Genomic DNA, 16,480 nt, shown 5'->3' on the forward strand with positions numbered 1-16,480 from the left:
TTTCTCAACTCACGTTCCCCACAAAATTTTAAAACGAAAAAATGTATAAAACGATGTAGAAGATCCATGATACTGGTGAAAAGTTAAAATGGTAACCCATAGGCGTTAAGTGCGGGTTCGCATCGGGCGAACTTAGAGAAATTTTAATGCTTGATGAGAACTTTTGAATAAGCTTTAAGGTAAGGCACTGGTCTCTACTCAATATTGGTCTGTCCTTCCAGCAATGGGAGTTCTAAAATCTGGCCAAAGATCAGGCATTTGCAGTGTCAAAAGTTCGAAACCAAAGAAAGTTCAATCGACATGTACGATGACTTTGGAAAGCGGAAATGGCATCTCCATTTCTTTTTTTTTTTTTTTGGGAAAGTGCACATTAACACACACACGCATATAGAGAAAAACGTATGAATAAGAAGCAAAATTATTGGGAAACTTAACTTGTTTGTCCTAAAAATCCAGTTTTGATTGTTGTGTGTACTGATTTAATGACCGTGAACATATTACTTATATACACAAATATATATATAGATGCATATACATATAGATATACACACACTTTGCCATAGCCAAAATCGAAAGAATGAACTTGAAAAAGGAGCTGGGAATCAACTTCATACAATTGCATGTATAAAATGATACAAAGTAAGCAAATGAAAACAATGCAAGTAAAAGTATTCGTCAATAAACATTATTTCCAAACACAATAACCTAAAGGTCACCAGCGTATTAATGGGAAAATAAAGTTATTGGACATATTCTGAAACGACCTCGGGATGTTGTGGTCTTGATTGTCAAACATTGTAAGTATGCAATAATTATTAAAGATGTCCTCACGAAATAACTGTGTACAAATGCTCAATATCCGAGTTGGTATTTTTCAGTTTTTTTCAAACCAACATTTTTTGTGGCATACTTTTGGGCTAATCAATTTTGATATATGATGTTGTATATAATGTTTTTTATATCAAAGCCCTGGGAAGTAATTGCCAGAAGTTTGAATGTTAAAAATGTTTAACTTTAGCAAATTTTCGGAAAAAAAAAACACGTTGAGCCCCTTATAACGAAAACGAAAATTTGTCTTAAAACCGACCGAATATGAAAAGTATAGGTTGCCAGCTGCCTAAAACAGTCAGTCCTATGGGTGTGCGTCTTGTTTTGACCAAGTTACAACGAAAAGATTCTTTGGAAATGTTGGAATTTGTTAATTTCACAGCTACAATTTTTCTAGGTTTTCAAATGTTGACAAAAAATGATGATGTACCCCCTTATCAAAAATGCGAAAATTGGCTATAAAAATCGTTTTTTATTTCAAAACAAAATATTTTTTTTTGTAAATCGATTGGGATAGATTTAATAGGTCGCCAGCAGTACAAAAACACACAGAGTTATCGCTATGGTTGCCAGCTGCACAAAGCAGTCAGTCTTATGGGTGGGCCCCTTGTTTTGACCAAGTTAAAACAATAAAACTAATAAGAAACCTTTTTTTTTTTAATGTCAAGAAACCCAGAAAACCCTGGCAAGTAATAGTTTAATATATAGCATTTAGTAGTGTTTCTCGAAAAAGCTTTTAAACTTTCTGAAGAGCTTGTTCCTTTTTCTAAACCTGGATCAAAGCCTTAAAAATCAAAAGTTTCGTGCGGTTCGAAAAAATACTAAGATATATTTTTTTGTAAAGCTTTGAAACCCGTAGATGAATCGAACAAAAGCTTGCAACACGTTGCGTTGCACGGCAATGTTGCTAGCCGTGACGACAATGTTGCCGTTGAAGCAGCAATGTTGCTGCTGCTGTCGGTCTACGCCAGCAACATTTGGTGGGGCGCAGCCTCAGCGACGCCGTCAGTTGGCTCTTGACTCTCCCACGCTGCAGTCGGTGGTTCTGCCCGGATTCAGACCCGGAATCCGAAACGGCATCGGAATCGGAATCGGAATCTTGCCCGGATTGTGAAGCAGACTGAGAGAGGGTTCGGCACGTTTCCAAGTTTACACTTGCAGCAGCAGCAGCAGCAGCAGCAGCAACAGCAACAGCAGCAGCAGAACTAGTGGCAGCAAAAATCAACAAAATCAGCAAAGGCAACAAAGACGGTGGGCAAAAAAGCAAAAAGCAATCAGCAAACAGTCGGATGTAAAAAGGACTCGGAAAATAGGAAAATCGGGGTGCAAAAACGGGGGGACTGGACTGGACTCGATTGAAGGGCAGGCGTGTTGTTGTTGCTGCTGCTACTGTGGCTGGGAAATTTCTGTTGTGTTGTGTTGTGTTGTGTGGTGTTTTGTTTTCCCATTTCCCCTTTTTTTTTTTTTTTTTTGTTTTGTCAAGTATTTTTAGTGCTTGCGTGCGGAATTTTGTTGGTGTCAAAGTTAAACATTTTACGTGAGATGTAAGTTAGCAGAGCCTTGAAAATAGCAAAAATAGCCAAAAAAAAAAAAAAAAAAAGAAAAGGGAAAATCAATGCGCGTATGCGTGTACCCGTGTGAGTGTGTTTTTGTGTGTGCGAGTGTGTGTGAGCTTGAAAGAAGGAAAATCCATAAAACGGCGTTAAGTGAAACTCGAACTTGTCGTTTTCGTGGCCCAAACGCATGCAAATAATTTATATGATTCGAATTAAAGACATTCCATCTGCTTGTGTTTTTGGGTGTGTGCAATTTTCTGTTTTTGGCAACAGCAAATGGCCAAAATCCGTTCATCCGTGGCAGCAAAAAAAAAAAAAAACGAAAAGACAAAAAATAAACCAGCCAGAAGCTTTGTAAACAAGCCATTCGGCTGCCAAACAAGGAACCGCCGAACAGCTGATTCGACACCCAACGCACACCCCCTGAAAATGGCCACCACCCCCAAAATACACACACACACACACACACACACCAGAACACACACACACAGACATAAACTTACAAGCAGAGGTGGAATTGCTGCCAAAAACTGTCTGTCGACACAATGCAGAGAAACTTTTTGGCCACAACAGTGGGCAGAACTTAGAGACCTCCTTGCAGATACAATCTAAACACTAAAGCAATAGCCTCTCATTTTTCTTTCGAAATCTACTTAAAAAAAATTAATTTTTATGTTATTTTCTACAAGAACCTTTAATTAAATTAAAATTAGAATCTGAAAACTCAACATGATGTTTCTGGTAAAATTTTTAAAGCACTGAAAAATGAATAAGTGCATATCTAACCAAATTTAAATATCAAGTTTACTTAAAATTATAAATCAATTCTTTAATATTCGAAATCATCACACATAAGTTTTGGAAAAAACAAATTCTAAACTCGAAAAGGTTTCAAACTATTAACAGCAAATGTTTTGAAAAATAGGCATTGATATCTTTTTTTTCAATTTAAGGTAATCTTTCGGACGTTCTATTCTAATTATTTATTAAAAAAAGTTTTTTGTATAAATATTTTAGGACTAACTAGATTGGACCTAGATTGAACCTACCTTCAATTTAATGGTAGTGGCCTAGACACTGTAATTAATGAATTAAAAACTTAAAAATAGATGTCTCATCACAGATAAATGGATAGAACAGTTAAATTTACGTTTTTTAAAGTAAATGGGTAAAAAACAAGCACAACAATTTTTGTTTATTTAGTCGTATGTTTTATATTATTTAAACCTTCTTTCACTGTACCACTGTACAATAAATATAATTAATTATGTTACCAATAATAACTAAATACAAACACACACACACACTTATCTACAAACAGTGCAAGGACATGCGAAGAAGCAGCAGCAACTCAAAAAGTATAATTGCAGCAGCAATTGCAACACAAGAAGTAAAATAAGCAGCATAGCAGCAACAGCAACAGCAACAGCAACATTTGCTGCAAGTGCAGATACCACAGCCGTCGCCGCCGCCAAGTTCAAAATCAACGCCTGACAATGACAAAAGCAGCGACGTGGCGCCTACCAAGCCAAATTATAATAGCAGTAGGAGCAGCAGCAGGAGCAGCAGCAGGAGCAGCAGCAGCAGCAGCAACACCAATCAAACCAGCAGCAGCGGCACCAACAGCAACGCCAGCAACAGCAGCAACAACAAGGACAGCAGCAACATCAGGAGGAGCAGCAGCAACGGCAGCAACTGCAGCAACTAAAGCAATAACAATCAATGGGCCGCAAACGACAAGGCGACGTCAACGAGGCTGCACAACAGCAACACCAAACATGCAGCAGCAGCAGCAGCAGGAACAACAACAGCAGCAGCAGCAACAATCGTACTTGCAACGCCTGGGGGCGTGGCTGCCACCGATGACGTCGATGATGTGGCTTTGGCTGCCAACTTATCCAATCGCCCGGCTGCTTTTGGCCCTCTGCCTGCTGGGCTGCCTCAGCCCCTTTACAGGTAATTAGCATTTAATTCGTTGCCCCATGTCTTTCTTCGGAGTGATAGTATCTGGGAAATAATAGGCCCTAGGCTGGACCTCTCTAAACACAAAACCTTTAAGATCAATCTTTTGGATTCTTCAAGGGAAATTCTCGGATTATTTGAATAATTTTCCCAAACCTTTAAGAGATTGCAGAAATGAATCTACGGTGGTGCCTTAATCAAATTTTGATATTATTAAAACAAAGATTTACTAGGAATCTCTAAAAAATACCAGTACACCTACCTCTGTATAGTGCTTCTTAGTGACTTTTGCTTAGAGCTAAATTGGATTGAGAAATTGGCGTTTGAAATTGTTATTTTACTTAAAGTTTGTTTCACTGAAGAAATAATATTCTATTTTAATAAAAAAAAAAAACTTTGCCACACTCTGAAGCTTGTTATCACAATCGAAAAGATGTCTTAATTATTAGCCACAAAAATTTGAAAATGTTTTTTTAAGATTAAGATCTTTGGAGATTCAAAAAATAATCTTCAACAATTCCATTAAAAAGAGATATATTACAAAATATCAATATAAGGTATCTCAAAACATTTGATCAGATAATAATAATATAATTTTATCATATCTGAGATAAATAATATCAAAAGCAACTAAGGTCCAACCTAATAGCCGTATTCATTTGCATTTTCTCATTAGCAGCATTTCTTTGTCAGCACCTCAATCGAAACAATTTTAATGCGCTCTAATGATGCGATTATCCAGAATAAAATTGCGATCTGAAATGTTTCACAGAAAATGAATTTTGTGGTATAACATAGCAATGTCAGCGTGCCTTGGTTTGATACTTTCTGGTGCTTTGTTCTTTGGCGAAATTTACATATACCGAAGGTTGCAAACACCAAGCCAACACTCCACTTTCTAAGGCGCCAGTGAGTCGGCCATAAATCTGCCTATTACAGTGAATATTCCCAAAGAGTTCCCCAGATATTTAAAATCAATAACTTAGCTACGCAAATGTAAGCGTATTAGGACATTTGTTAAGTGCAGGCAAAGCCATTATTTTGTTTAAATAAATTCTCACAAGGAAATCTCAAGAGGTTTAAATTTAATTATTTATCTGTCCAAAAGAACGGAAGCAAGGTCATGTGTTAACTGCTAACAAAATTTAGCTGCCATATACAAATTATAATTTTAAAAGCAGTCAATCCATAATTTATCTCGCCAAAAATAGACAAAGTAATAATTCAGATTCATTCGCAAGCAAAGTCCCAAAAGAAAACCTTGAGCTTGAAATCAATATACATTTGGTTGCCAAAATAATAGGAATGACAGTAGTGTGGGTATTTTTTCATTCTGAGATTTTTCAATAAATCGAATGTTTACTGTGTCTTACCTTGCCAGTGCTCAATCAAATTTGATGATTCTGTTTTCCTTTTATGTGCCAGTCGGAGTCGAGCCATAAACAATTGCCAGCAAAATGGGAAAAGTCTTGAGATTCTCAAAAAAAGGGTAAAACAGCAGTGAACAAAAAATTGAAGCAACATCAAAAAATAGTATTTAAAATATATTTAAATATAAAAATAAATAGAAATTCAATGATAAGATTTATAACTAATTAAGAAACATTATACAATTCATTAATTTAATTTGCCTCCAATGCGAAATTCATTCGAATACATTTTTAAAATTATTTAAGACAAACGTATAACAAAACTAAAGGGTATTAAGACTTTTAAGAATTGTTTTTGCTAATTTATAGAACAATTATTTTGCTTCATAATTTTTCGTAACAACTTGATGGGCTTTTTTTTTTTCTATTGAGCAGTTTGAGTTGTTAGTAAGTTGGATACAACCTTGACTTTGCACATGCAACGTACACGACTGATTTAACCCTGTTTTTCCACCCAATCCCCTACCCATTTTGGTAACACAAATTTGAATGTTAGAACAAAAACCCAGAAGCATAGAAGAAACTGGAACATGTGAGCGGCACTTGAGTGCTGATGATTCATCACAAGTAAGATGGATATCGAACAATATCCTCCATCAATCTTTGGGCATTCAATGCCATTCTATAGCATACTTAGTGGCGCTGGGGTCTAAGTAGTTGCATGCTGTCTTTTGTGGGAACCAGTGGGTTAAGTGCTGGCCCAAAGCAGTGATGGAAAGTCCAGACTTAAAAAGGCAGGAATTAAGAGAATTTAATTTCCTTTAAAGCTTTACGATAATTCGGCAAAAATGTTGGCTATCGAAAATAACTATAATTACCAGAATTTAAAATATCCCAAGTTTTGTATTTTTTTTTAAATGTTGCTAATATTATCATCGAAACGACATATTATTAATATTTTCGATAGTATCAGAAATAAATTCATTATCTTGCCTAGAGAAAAATAACCCCAAATGATATCGAAATTTTATTATCGAAGTATCGATACATTAATATCTTTACCACCGAATAAAAAAGGCATATCTCTCACCACTAAAGCTGGGCATTAGGTTATATAAAATGCCCGGATCGATGGTGGAGCGTTGCGTTTCAGCTAATTACATTGTCCGGGGCACCCGCTCGTTTCCACATTAGTTTTGTGATGGTGTATGGGGATGGTGGTGCAATCAATCGACCGTTGAGTGGTGACAAGAGTTGGGTGCACCATTCGAGATGCCATCGCCAACGGGTGATTATGGTCAACGATGCAATCGGATGGGCAATCGATTCGTTCAACGGCTTATCTGGGCCTAAATCGTTCAGTCAGGGTCATACAAAGGCCCTCTTGGCTTTTTAAATCTCCTGGCACTCATTGTAAACACACAAGTGTCTTCTTAATAAAAAGCGGAACAAAAAATTCATATACTTTCAATACACAATATTATACACCTGACATTTAATATAGCTAATTCACATTTCTATTGAGTTGTTGACCTTCTAACATGCCTATTTTTAATTACGACAAACCCAATTGTTAGTTATAAGTCAACTAAAAACTTTAAATTTAATTTTTAACTCGATTCTAACAGCACACGTGCCGCAATTTTAAACTTTGACTACTCTTGGCCCATTACGCATACGACACGTTGACAGGCACCAAAATCCAGAGGCAAGAGCCGAAAGTGACATTACGGAAGGGGAAATGTGTAGGCAAGTGAAAGGTGAAGGTAAAGGCAAAGGCAAAGGAAGGCAACGACGTGACCGGGCTAATTACACTGCACCATAGCATTCAAAATGGTTTAACAATCTTCGCTTCCGTAAGCAATTCGCCAGTCGAAACTTGGGCCAAAACAAATGTCCACAAATGTTTCGACCGTCTTTCACGAGCTTTTCCATTTGCCCGCACTTGGAAAAGTCTTATTGGTGACGGCCATTGATTGGCAATACGAAAGCAAATCATACAACAAAACAAAACATTTACAAATGAAAAAGAAATAATAATATTTTTAGCTCTAATATATCTTATTTTCATTTATTGCTCTAATTTAATGAAATATCGAAATCAGAGAGCAAGGTTAATATTCCCTTGTGCTGAGGCTTTAAACATTAACTTTTTCTGAAATTAGGTCGATTTTTTAACATGTAACTGTATATTTGTTATCAAAAATTAAATCCCTGCTTCTATTTGAATCGTATATCATTCGTGAACCCAATCAACCATAAATTGCAACATGCATTGAATTCTCTCGTGTGTTTTCATACCCTTATATTATTAAATATTAAACACGAAATTCAATTAAAAAAAAAATAAAGTTTACTTCTACATAATGTATGTTTTTACTGTGCGAATGAGTGGCGATTGAGAGCCGTAAAGCAGGCAGCAAAAGTGGAAAACTTGATGGCTGCACTCACTCAACGATTCCACCGTGACCCTGCCACTTTGCCACCCCCTTCCCCTTCCCCTCTCCTTCCCTTCCCTTTCGGCTTTCTCCCGGCTTTCCACCAACTTTCCCCCGGCTTTCAGTGCTTTTCCCCCGCTTAGGCATTTATAAACTGCTTCGACACAAGGCTGCAACTGTGGCAGTGCATTTCATTCAATTTTTTTTTTTCCTGGAAAGAGACTCATTGTTGTTGGCCAGCCAATGTTTTGAATTGGCCACAAGTGCGAAAAGCGGAAAATCTCTTTAGCATTCTGCTTGTCAAGTTCGGGAAAGTGGCGTGTGGCGTTCGACATTGAAAGTTAGCTTCCCACATTTTCGCTGCAAATTGATTAAGGTTTAAATGACAACTTTTATTAAAAGAACTGCATTTCGAATTATTTTGACATAAATATTTAATGGACTTTTCTACTAACATTTGAAGTCACTAGAAGTAATTTTACAATTTTAACATGATAAATAAGAGTAACAGGATTTAATTGTAGACAAAGAAACTAATTAAAAACGTTAATTTCAGACAATGAAAAGTTTTAATGCTCTAAAATGCATCATTTTTTTATATTTATTCAAATAGAAAAGATTAAAATAAGACTCAAAAGACAAAAAGTCAAGCTTATTTTAATGAACTAAAAACTAAATAAATCACTTGCTTATCATCTGTTGTAAATGGTTTTAAATAAAATAACAAAAAAAAACCTGAACATAAATGTTTTTTTTTTCCTCCATTGAATTAAAATAGAAAATAAATTAAATCAAATTGAGATTAGACACATAAACTGTCATAGCAATTCAAGTGAAAACATAAATTACCATCAAAACGAAACGAAATGAAAGCAAAATTGTATTGACAGATAAACATGCATTTATATTTTTATCTATTTACATATACAATTGTCAGACGAGGCCAAAGTCAATTGAGCCAAAGCGTATAAATCAAACTCAATTGCAGGGCAATTGAAAGTAAATTGTGAATTGTGCATTGAGTGCACTCATTTTGATCTCCCTCAATTTACTCGGCTCCTTTTCGAAGCGTAATTATTTCAAATGGCCGTAAAACACACACACTAAGTGCACTGCTAATTTTCTAATTGCAAAATGTCACGAAGTTTCGAGCTGCACAATTAGTGTGGAAATGGAAACTGCATTTAAAGAGTCGAGCATTGATTTTCCCTGAAAATAGAACAAAGGACAAAGGACCAATTTAAACGCATTTCAGATGAATTCCCCTGTCCAAAGGGAAAACCAAAAAAAAAACCATCACTTACTCGAAAAGGATGTGTTTGTGAAGAGCTGGAGAGGCGCCTTGCGAAATGTCACAACAAAAGCTATTTATAAGTGAGTCGCGACCCTGGACGCACCAAAAAAAAAAAAACCCCCTGAAAATCCCCCCCCAAAAACCCCATGTCCGTCGACCGGATTCTCAACACTCGGGTCAGGTGGAAATGAAAACGACAGGCATTAAAAAGTAATAAACATAATTGTAAATAATACTACCATGAAATGCATTTTGCAGTATAAAAGACGACCAGAGCACTTTAAAAAATTAAACAAATTGACAGGCTTAAAACCAGAAAAAATAATTTAAATTTAAAAATTTGTGCCCTTAGTTAAAAAATGTTATATAGAGGTATTTAATTATTTACGACTTAAAAATCTTGGAATTTAATTACCATTCAACAATATAAAATTAAAAAATCTTAACTTTAAACAGATTAATACAATTCTTTATGTTTTATTTTTGAACTAAATGCATTAATTTTGTGTAATTTAATAATTTAAATTTTAAAGAAGATTTCCCTTGCCTTTAAAAACGATCAATTTTGTACAACTTTTTCTCAATCAAATCAGTGTTCTATAATTTTGTTTATCAACTAATTTTTAATTGGAAATTAAACGCCTTTTGTTTTTATATCGCATTAATTTTCTTTGCCACATTATATATACGCACACTTTTGCCTCAGTGTGAGGTATCCACAAATAAGGGCGAAGGTTAAACAGGCGGTGGGTGAAAGTGGGGCGTTGGGTGGTTGGACTGATGGCTGATGGCTGGAGGGGGTGGGGGTGGGGGGTGGAGGGGTGTCCTGCTAAACTTTGACCCAGGACACAGCTAAATTGTTTGGGCGACAGCTGGCGCACGAAAGTTGAATGCTTGCTTTTAATTATTCAGCGATCTTAAAACGAGGACTGCAGCGAATGAAAGTGTAAGGTGAGAAAAGATGAAAGAAAATAAGGAAAACTGAGAAAAAGAGAAGGCGGACTAAGAAAGCGGAGAAAACCCGGCACAAAATGTATAAAGGACGAAAAGCACGTGCTCCTGCGAATGTTGGCTGCAATGGCGGAAAATCGTGGTAAACAGCAGAAGAAGGGCGAAATTGCGAAAAGGGCAAACAAATAAAGTGAACGGACAACTGCAGCTTCCGCCCAAATGGCCCAAATGGCGCCTCCCCCCAATTCAGAAGGCTGCAACTCCCAAAAAGTGAAAAGAAAACTGGCAAAACAGCGAAAGAACAAAATTGTCTGCCAACAAATACACTGCAAGAAATATTTTAAATTCAAAAATAAATGTTTCGTCGTTTTACAAATTTTATGAGAAGCTAATAGCAAACAAATTAAATTACAGATATATTACATTTTTTCAAAGAACATAAAAAAAATGTTTACAGAAGATATATATGTTTTTTTTTAATATCAAATTTTTTATATTGAATGAAGCGGTATTTTTTTTTTTGCAAAAGTTCGGTGCTATTAAAACATCAACTAGTTTTCCCTTAGTCGCACTTAGTTGTCCTTCTTTTAATTTAAGCAAATGTAATTTGTTCTCTAACGATTTCCTATAATTCCCAAGTGCCTTTTGTTATAGACTAACAGCTTAGGAAATTAATTTGCCACATATTGTATTGTGGCACACCAGTTTGTTTTCGGTGTATCACGGTACCCATTAAAGACCGCATCCGCATTTCGTAGTCTTTTGCTCGAACTCGGACCTTCGAACCTGCAACAAATGCCCACGTCACTGGCAACATTTCGACGATGTTTGCCGAAATGTTGCAGAGCTTTTTGAGTCTTCGGCGGAAAGCTAAGCAAATGCCCATCCCCCGGAGCACCCCGTTGACCCCATCCTTCACGAATCTTCCAGCTGTCTGTCCCCACACATTTTCAACTGTCAGTGGCACTATCCTACTATTGCACCCCTTCAAAATTGTGTTCTAACATGGGAAATTTATTCTCCAAATAAATAAGGTGTACATTTTTCAAAACTAAGCTACCAATTTCTCCCGACTTTAAAAATAATTTTAGTCTGTAACAACTGTCATCTTTAACCTTCGTTAACCCAATTAAATGTTTATTATTGTTTCCTTATGGGGAGTTTTTAGCTATTTACCTTGCTATTGCAGACAAAAATGTTGTTTTTTATAATTTCAACAAGGTTTACTGGCAAATTTATAGCTAAAAACTATTTTTAGCTTTTTTTATATAATTCTTAGGCTGTTTTTAATTATATTTTCTCTTTAATTTTATGGCCAGCAGAAATAAACACCAACATTTTCGTATAACTTTGGTTAATAAAGTAGGCATTTTAAGGGAAAATTTTTACCAAAACGTTATGTAACTTCTTCCACATTAATTCATTCATAAATTTCCTATAAAATTAATGAAAATCAGTCGAATCAAATCGCAAACGGCGCAAAACACGTATTATCTGGCTTTCGATTATCTGGCTTTCGACTCGGCATATGACCTCGGTTCACTTAAATTGATAGTCGCTGATCCGGAGATCAAGCGCCGGACTGTCCGGATTAAAGTGGAGCATTGTAGCATTTACCAGGGCGCCCACATTTGCCTAATCAAAAAACAAGAAAAATCACTTGGTTATTCAATTGCGGCTTCATTCAAAATACTCAAGTCATTTTGATGGGATTGTTTTTTGATTTTTCAGCTGCACTCGAGGAGGACTGCGTAGACTTTCAGGGCAACAAGGTGAACCACGGAATGCTGTACGTGCCCGGACCCGGAGTTTGTAGCCTCTGCGTTTGCTATCACTCCGAACCACTCTGGTGCAAGGCCATCTACTGTGATCCGCCCTACGTGAGTGCCCACGTTTAAAGTCTTATTCTAAATTGCAATAAATCAGTTATTATAAACAAAGATTCGAAACCGCTTTATATTAAATCGAAAAGCTCAAGACAAATCGATATTTACATATTTCTAAAAATATATAAATATATATAAAATTTTTAAACATTTAATATATTATATATTAAAAAAAAAATAAATTATATTGTAACAAACAAACCAAAAGGAGATTTAAACATGATTATGATCAAATAAAATATGATCTAAAAATCATATGTATACATTGTTAATTTAACTTTAAATTCCTCATATTTTTTTAAAAATCTGAACAAAATGTTATATTTTAAAAAAATGAAGATATAACTGTCTAAACGTTATTTATTTAATATCTCGAATTCTGTCTGTACCAATTTGGAACGTTCATTTATCTCGTTTTTCAGTCAATAGATTAGTTTATGTTTTCTGTACAAACTAATTTTATTATATAAGTAATGGGTGCGTCAGAGGCTATAAAAGGTAGTAAAAGTGGGTTATTTGATTTGTCCAAACATTAAACTTCAAATATCATTATGTGTTTGAAGTGAAATTTGGAACGAATATAGTTTATTTTATTTATTTACAATTTCCAGAATTTTGAATTTTCTACTAATACAAATTTCATTCTCCCATTTAGTTTTGCAAAAACTTTCGGGTCGGCGAACGTTGCTGTGAGTTCGAATGCTTGGATCCGCCTGGCGAGGACAAACTGTACCAGGTGAGTAATCCCTGGGGTATCTGAATTTTGTAGTATTTTTAAAAAAATATATGTTTTCTAATCTCTCGATAGGAACGAATGCGAAAGAGGGCCGAGATATTGGCCGGGAACAGTACAGCCTCGAATGTGCAACTCGCCCCGATAGCCATGTCCACCATAATGCTGGGATTCCTGGGCAACAGCTTCATGAACTTATAACTTGATGTCAAATAGCTAGAGATGGAGATGAATTTATGGCGATGCTAAGCGAAGCGAAATCAGAACCTCATCATTTTTTGTTGCTCCTAAGGTGTAGGACTCTCTTGAAAATTATTACAGTGTAATAAGCAAAAAACCCAGATTTGTCTGAGCATTAACTTTAGAGGAAGCAAAATGCATCGTGTCATCGATGCGTAGGTTTTCACTTATATATCCCCAGACTTATAATAGGTACAATAACAATTTCAAAAGGACATGGAACAGGAAAAGTTGGGATATGGAAAATACCCCTCAATAGCAACAGAAACATTTTAGAATACTTTCAATGTGATCGGAATCGAATCGGTATAGCCAGCAGATATATAGCATAAACATTTACATCTACCTAAGTATATAATGAGTAAGCAACACCAAGAAACCAGAACAAACTCATCAAGCGAACGTATAAGACAGTCTCTAGCTCCTAAGACTCTATAGTAAATATAGACAAAAAAAATATATATATATATATATATATACATATATATGTAAGCATATATTGTACATAAGAGTGTCTAGCTCTTTGTACCGGATCAAAAATTGTTAATTAGTGTTTAGCTAACTGAATGAAGGCAACTTCGGCTAGGAAGATAGGTTTTTTTTAATCCAATTGAAATGTTCACACAATACACCACATATTTCACCACATTAGACCCTGCTCCTAAGTTTTTTGTTTCGTCTTAAACTGACAAATGTATAATCTTTTGATCCTATTTCTAAATATGAAATTTGGTCTCAAAATTAATGCAACGATAAGTTCAATCCGCACTTCATGAAATATGTTTTCATATCACAAATTTTTAATCTGAAATCGATTTGCTTATCGTTTGAAATGATATCGATAGCATTGTTATTTTTCTTTGAACTATTACTTACTATTGATGGATCTGTTTTTTAAATTACCACCTGACACGTTAAATATATATGTACGTTTAAGGGCAGTTCGATGTAAAATCTCGATCTTAGAAAACAGTAGTAAATTACACATATCTTGGCAACATTTTATTCAAAATATTATAACAGACACGGACACGAATAAAATCATTATCTCTTGCATTGGTGCTAATTTTATCGTAGGCTAAAATAATTACAAAAACACACACACACACACACACACACTCCTTACTTCGCACATCACACACGAATCATATTGAATCTAATTCTATATATCAATTAGGTAATGTAATCAAGAGCAAAAAAAAAGGCCTAGCATATACGAGTAGTTAACCAATTAAAAACCCCATATTGTGTGTAAGAAAAATTGCCTAAGGTAATACCCGTTAACGATCTAATAATAATGACTAATGAAAACTAACTCTTATGTTCACTCGCTCGTTAGGTTTTACATTTCCCATTTGGATAAATCAATTGCATAATCAGCGAAGAGCGAAAAAACGTTCGGCAAAGCTTAGTAGATATGTAGGAAAAATAAAATCCCTTGAAGAAGAATAGATCTCGTTTCAACTTTAGGCTAATGACTCTGAAGCCATCTCCGTCTCTTTCTATTTATATAGTAATCTATTATTGTAGCAAATAAATCTAGAGATATAGCAGGACCAGCAACCAAACAAAACATTACATTTAAATAGAAACGATACAAAAAAAAATCAATATGCGAAAAGTTGGTCAAATTTTTTTCACTTGACAGCACATCAAAGCAAAATACAATTAACAATAAAAATAAATATAAAATGCGGTAATATCCGAGAGTGTGGAGTACGGCTGTGAAATTATGTTTGCTTTAAAATGCATAAGCGCAACTGTAAATAATAAATGTTTACTAAAGTATATACGCCATAATATGGTACAACTATTCAGATCAAGCAGAAAGTTCGAGGAAAGCGAAATGAAGCTCAGAGAGTAGGAGGAAAATGAAGAAGAAAATAACTAATTAACTGAATGTACAATTCAATATGCCACAACATTTGACCAATTATGATCCATAACAGAAATTATATATATATACAAAAAATATATATATACATACATCAATCCAAATATCTGATAAGACAAATGACAAATTTTAATTAAACAAGAAGAACAGGAAGGATAGCGAGAAGGGCAGATTCGAAGCGCGCTTAACAAATTTTATCATAGACTCAACTAACAAATGCAAATTGGCTTTAATTAACAACTTAATAAAGAACAAATCACACGAATAATATCTAAAGATAATATTTCGAAAACATATTTCATTTGTTTTTATTGATTTTAGTTATAGATAGCAGTGTTGTGAAACAACCGAAACATTTTTTTCCTAGCTTAAGCGCTTTGCCATTAACCGTAACCCAAAGATCCCTAAAAAAAAAAAATGTTTTTATAACCGAAATGAACTATGGGCAGGATATGAAGCTCCTTGGATTTCGATATCTGAAATGATACAAATTGATTAAATCGCAATTAGAATTTTAAAAACATTCTGTGTTAAACACAATTTACGCAATTAAAGGGAATTCACTTTTTGAGGGAATTTCTGAAGTTTAAAATATTTTCTAGTATTCTTCGAAATAAACGCTAATATTTCACGTTAATAAATAGGCAAACTGTTTCAACAGCGGGAATATGAAAAAGATAGAAAATCGCAGTAAAACGAAAGAGATAGCGTAAACATATAATTCATTGGGCTATATATCCTGCCATTTGGACTGGCAATTATAAAAATTTATTATTGATATAAATTATAATAGAGCAGGAAATATTTTACAATTATTAAACCTTACCAACCAAAATCCAAATCGACAAGCAAACTATTAAACTTGACAATTTTTAATGTAATCCAAAATAATGTTATAACGGGATCGTCTAATGGAAAATCTTTAACAAACTAAAAATATTATTAATTAATACCAAAAACAATGAAACAAATGTCATAAAATGTTTAACGATAATTTAGCAAAAGAGGCAAATCCAAAATCATGTATGCATACTTTATAATAATACTAATTCTAAATACCAGAAAAATTTTAACAAAAATATACAAATATTTTCACAATAGCTTAAACAACACGTGTATCATTTTTGGGAGGGTTGTGTATTGTTTTTTTTTTCTTTTGGTAATTTAATTTGTATTGTTAAATACAAATATTAATTTAAAAATTAATATTATATTATTAAAAGTTTTTATAAATAATTTTTTAAATCGGTTGCTTATTTGTGACGATGGCCAGCAATCACCATTGTAAGAAACCATTCATTTAAACTTACCGGGTGATTAAAACACCG

The 16,480-nt window shown here is 34.5% G+C and overlaps 1 protein-coding gene across 1 annotated transcript; it reads left to right on the forward strand.

Annotated features, from left to right (window-relative positions):
- The first annotated feature begins 1,846 nt into the window (after positions 1-1,846).
- On the forward strand, positions 1,847-16,259 carry LOC108137689. Its single transcript, XM_017259562.2, has 5 exons — positions 1,847-1,958; positions 3,706-4,340; positions 12,131-12,279; positions 12,941-13,021; positions 13,094-16,259. Exons 2-5 carry the CDS (start codon positions 3,881-3,883, stop codon positions 13,217-13,219), a joined length of 816 nt encoding a protein of 271 aa, XP_017115051.1. The 5' UTR covers positions 1,847-1,958; positions 3,706-3,880; the 3' UTR covers positions 13,220-16,259.
- The last annotated feature ends 221 nt before the right edge of the window (positions 16,260-16,480 follow it).

The sequence above is a fragment of the Drosophila elegans genome, unplaced genomic scaffold (assembly GCF_018152505.1).
Source record: "Drosophila elegans isolate 14027-0461.03 unplaced genomic scaffold, ASM1815250v1 contig_149, whole genome shotgun sequence".
NCBI lineage: Eukaryota > Metazoa > Arthropoda > Insecta > Diptera > Drosophilidae > Drosophila > Drosophila elegans.

Excerpts from the sequence above, each read along its gene's own strand:
- LOC108137689 (XM_017259562.2), top strand. The coding sequence starts at position 3,881 with ATGACAAAAGCAGCGACGTGGCGCCTACCAAGCCAAATTATAATAGCA. Across the intron at positions 12,280-12,940 it reads TCTACTGTGATCCGCCCTAC|TTTTGCAAAAACTTTCGGGT; the intron begins GTGAGTGCCCAC and ends TCTCCCATTTAG. Across the intron at positions 13,022-13,093 it reads GCGAGGACAAACTGTACCAG|GAACGAATGCGAAAGAGGGC; the intron begins GTGAGTAATCCC and ends ATCTCTCGATAG.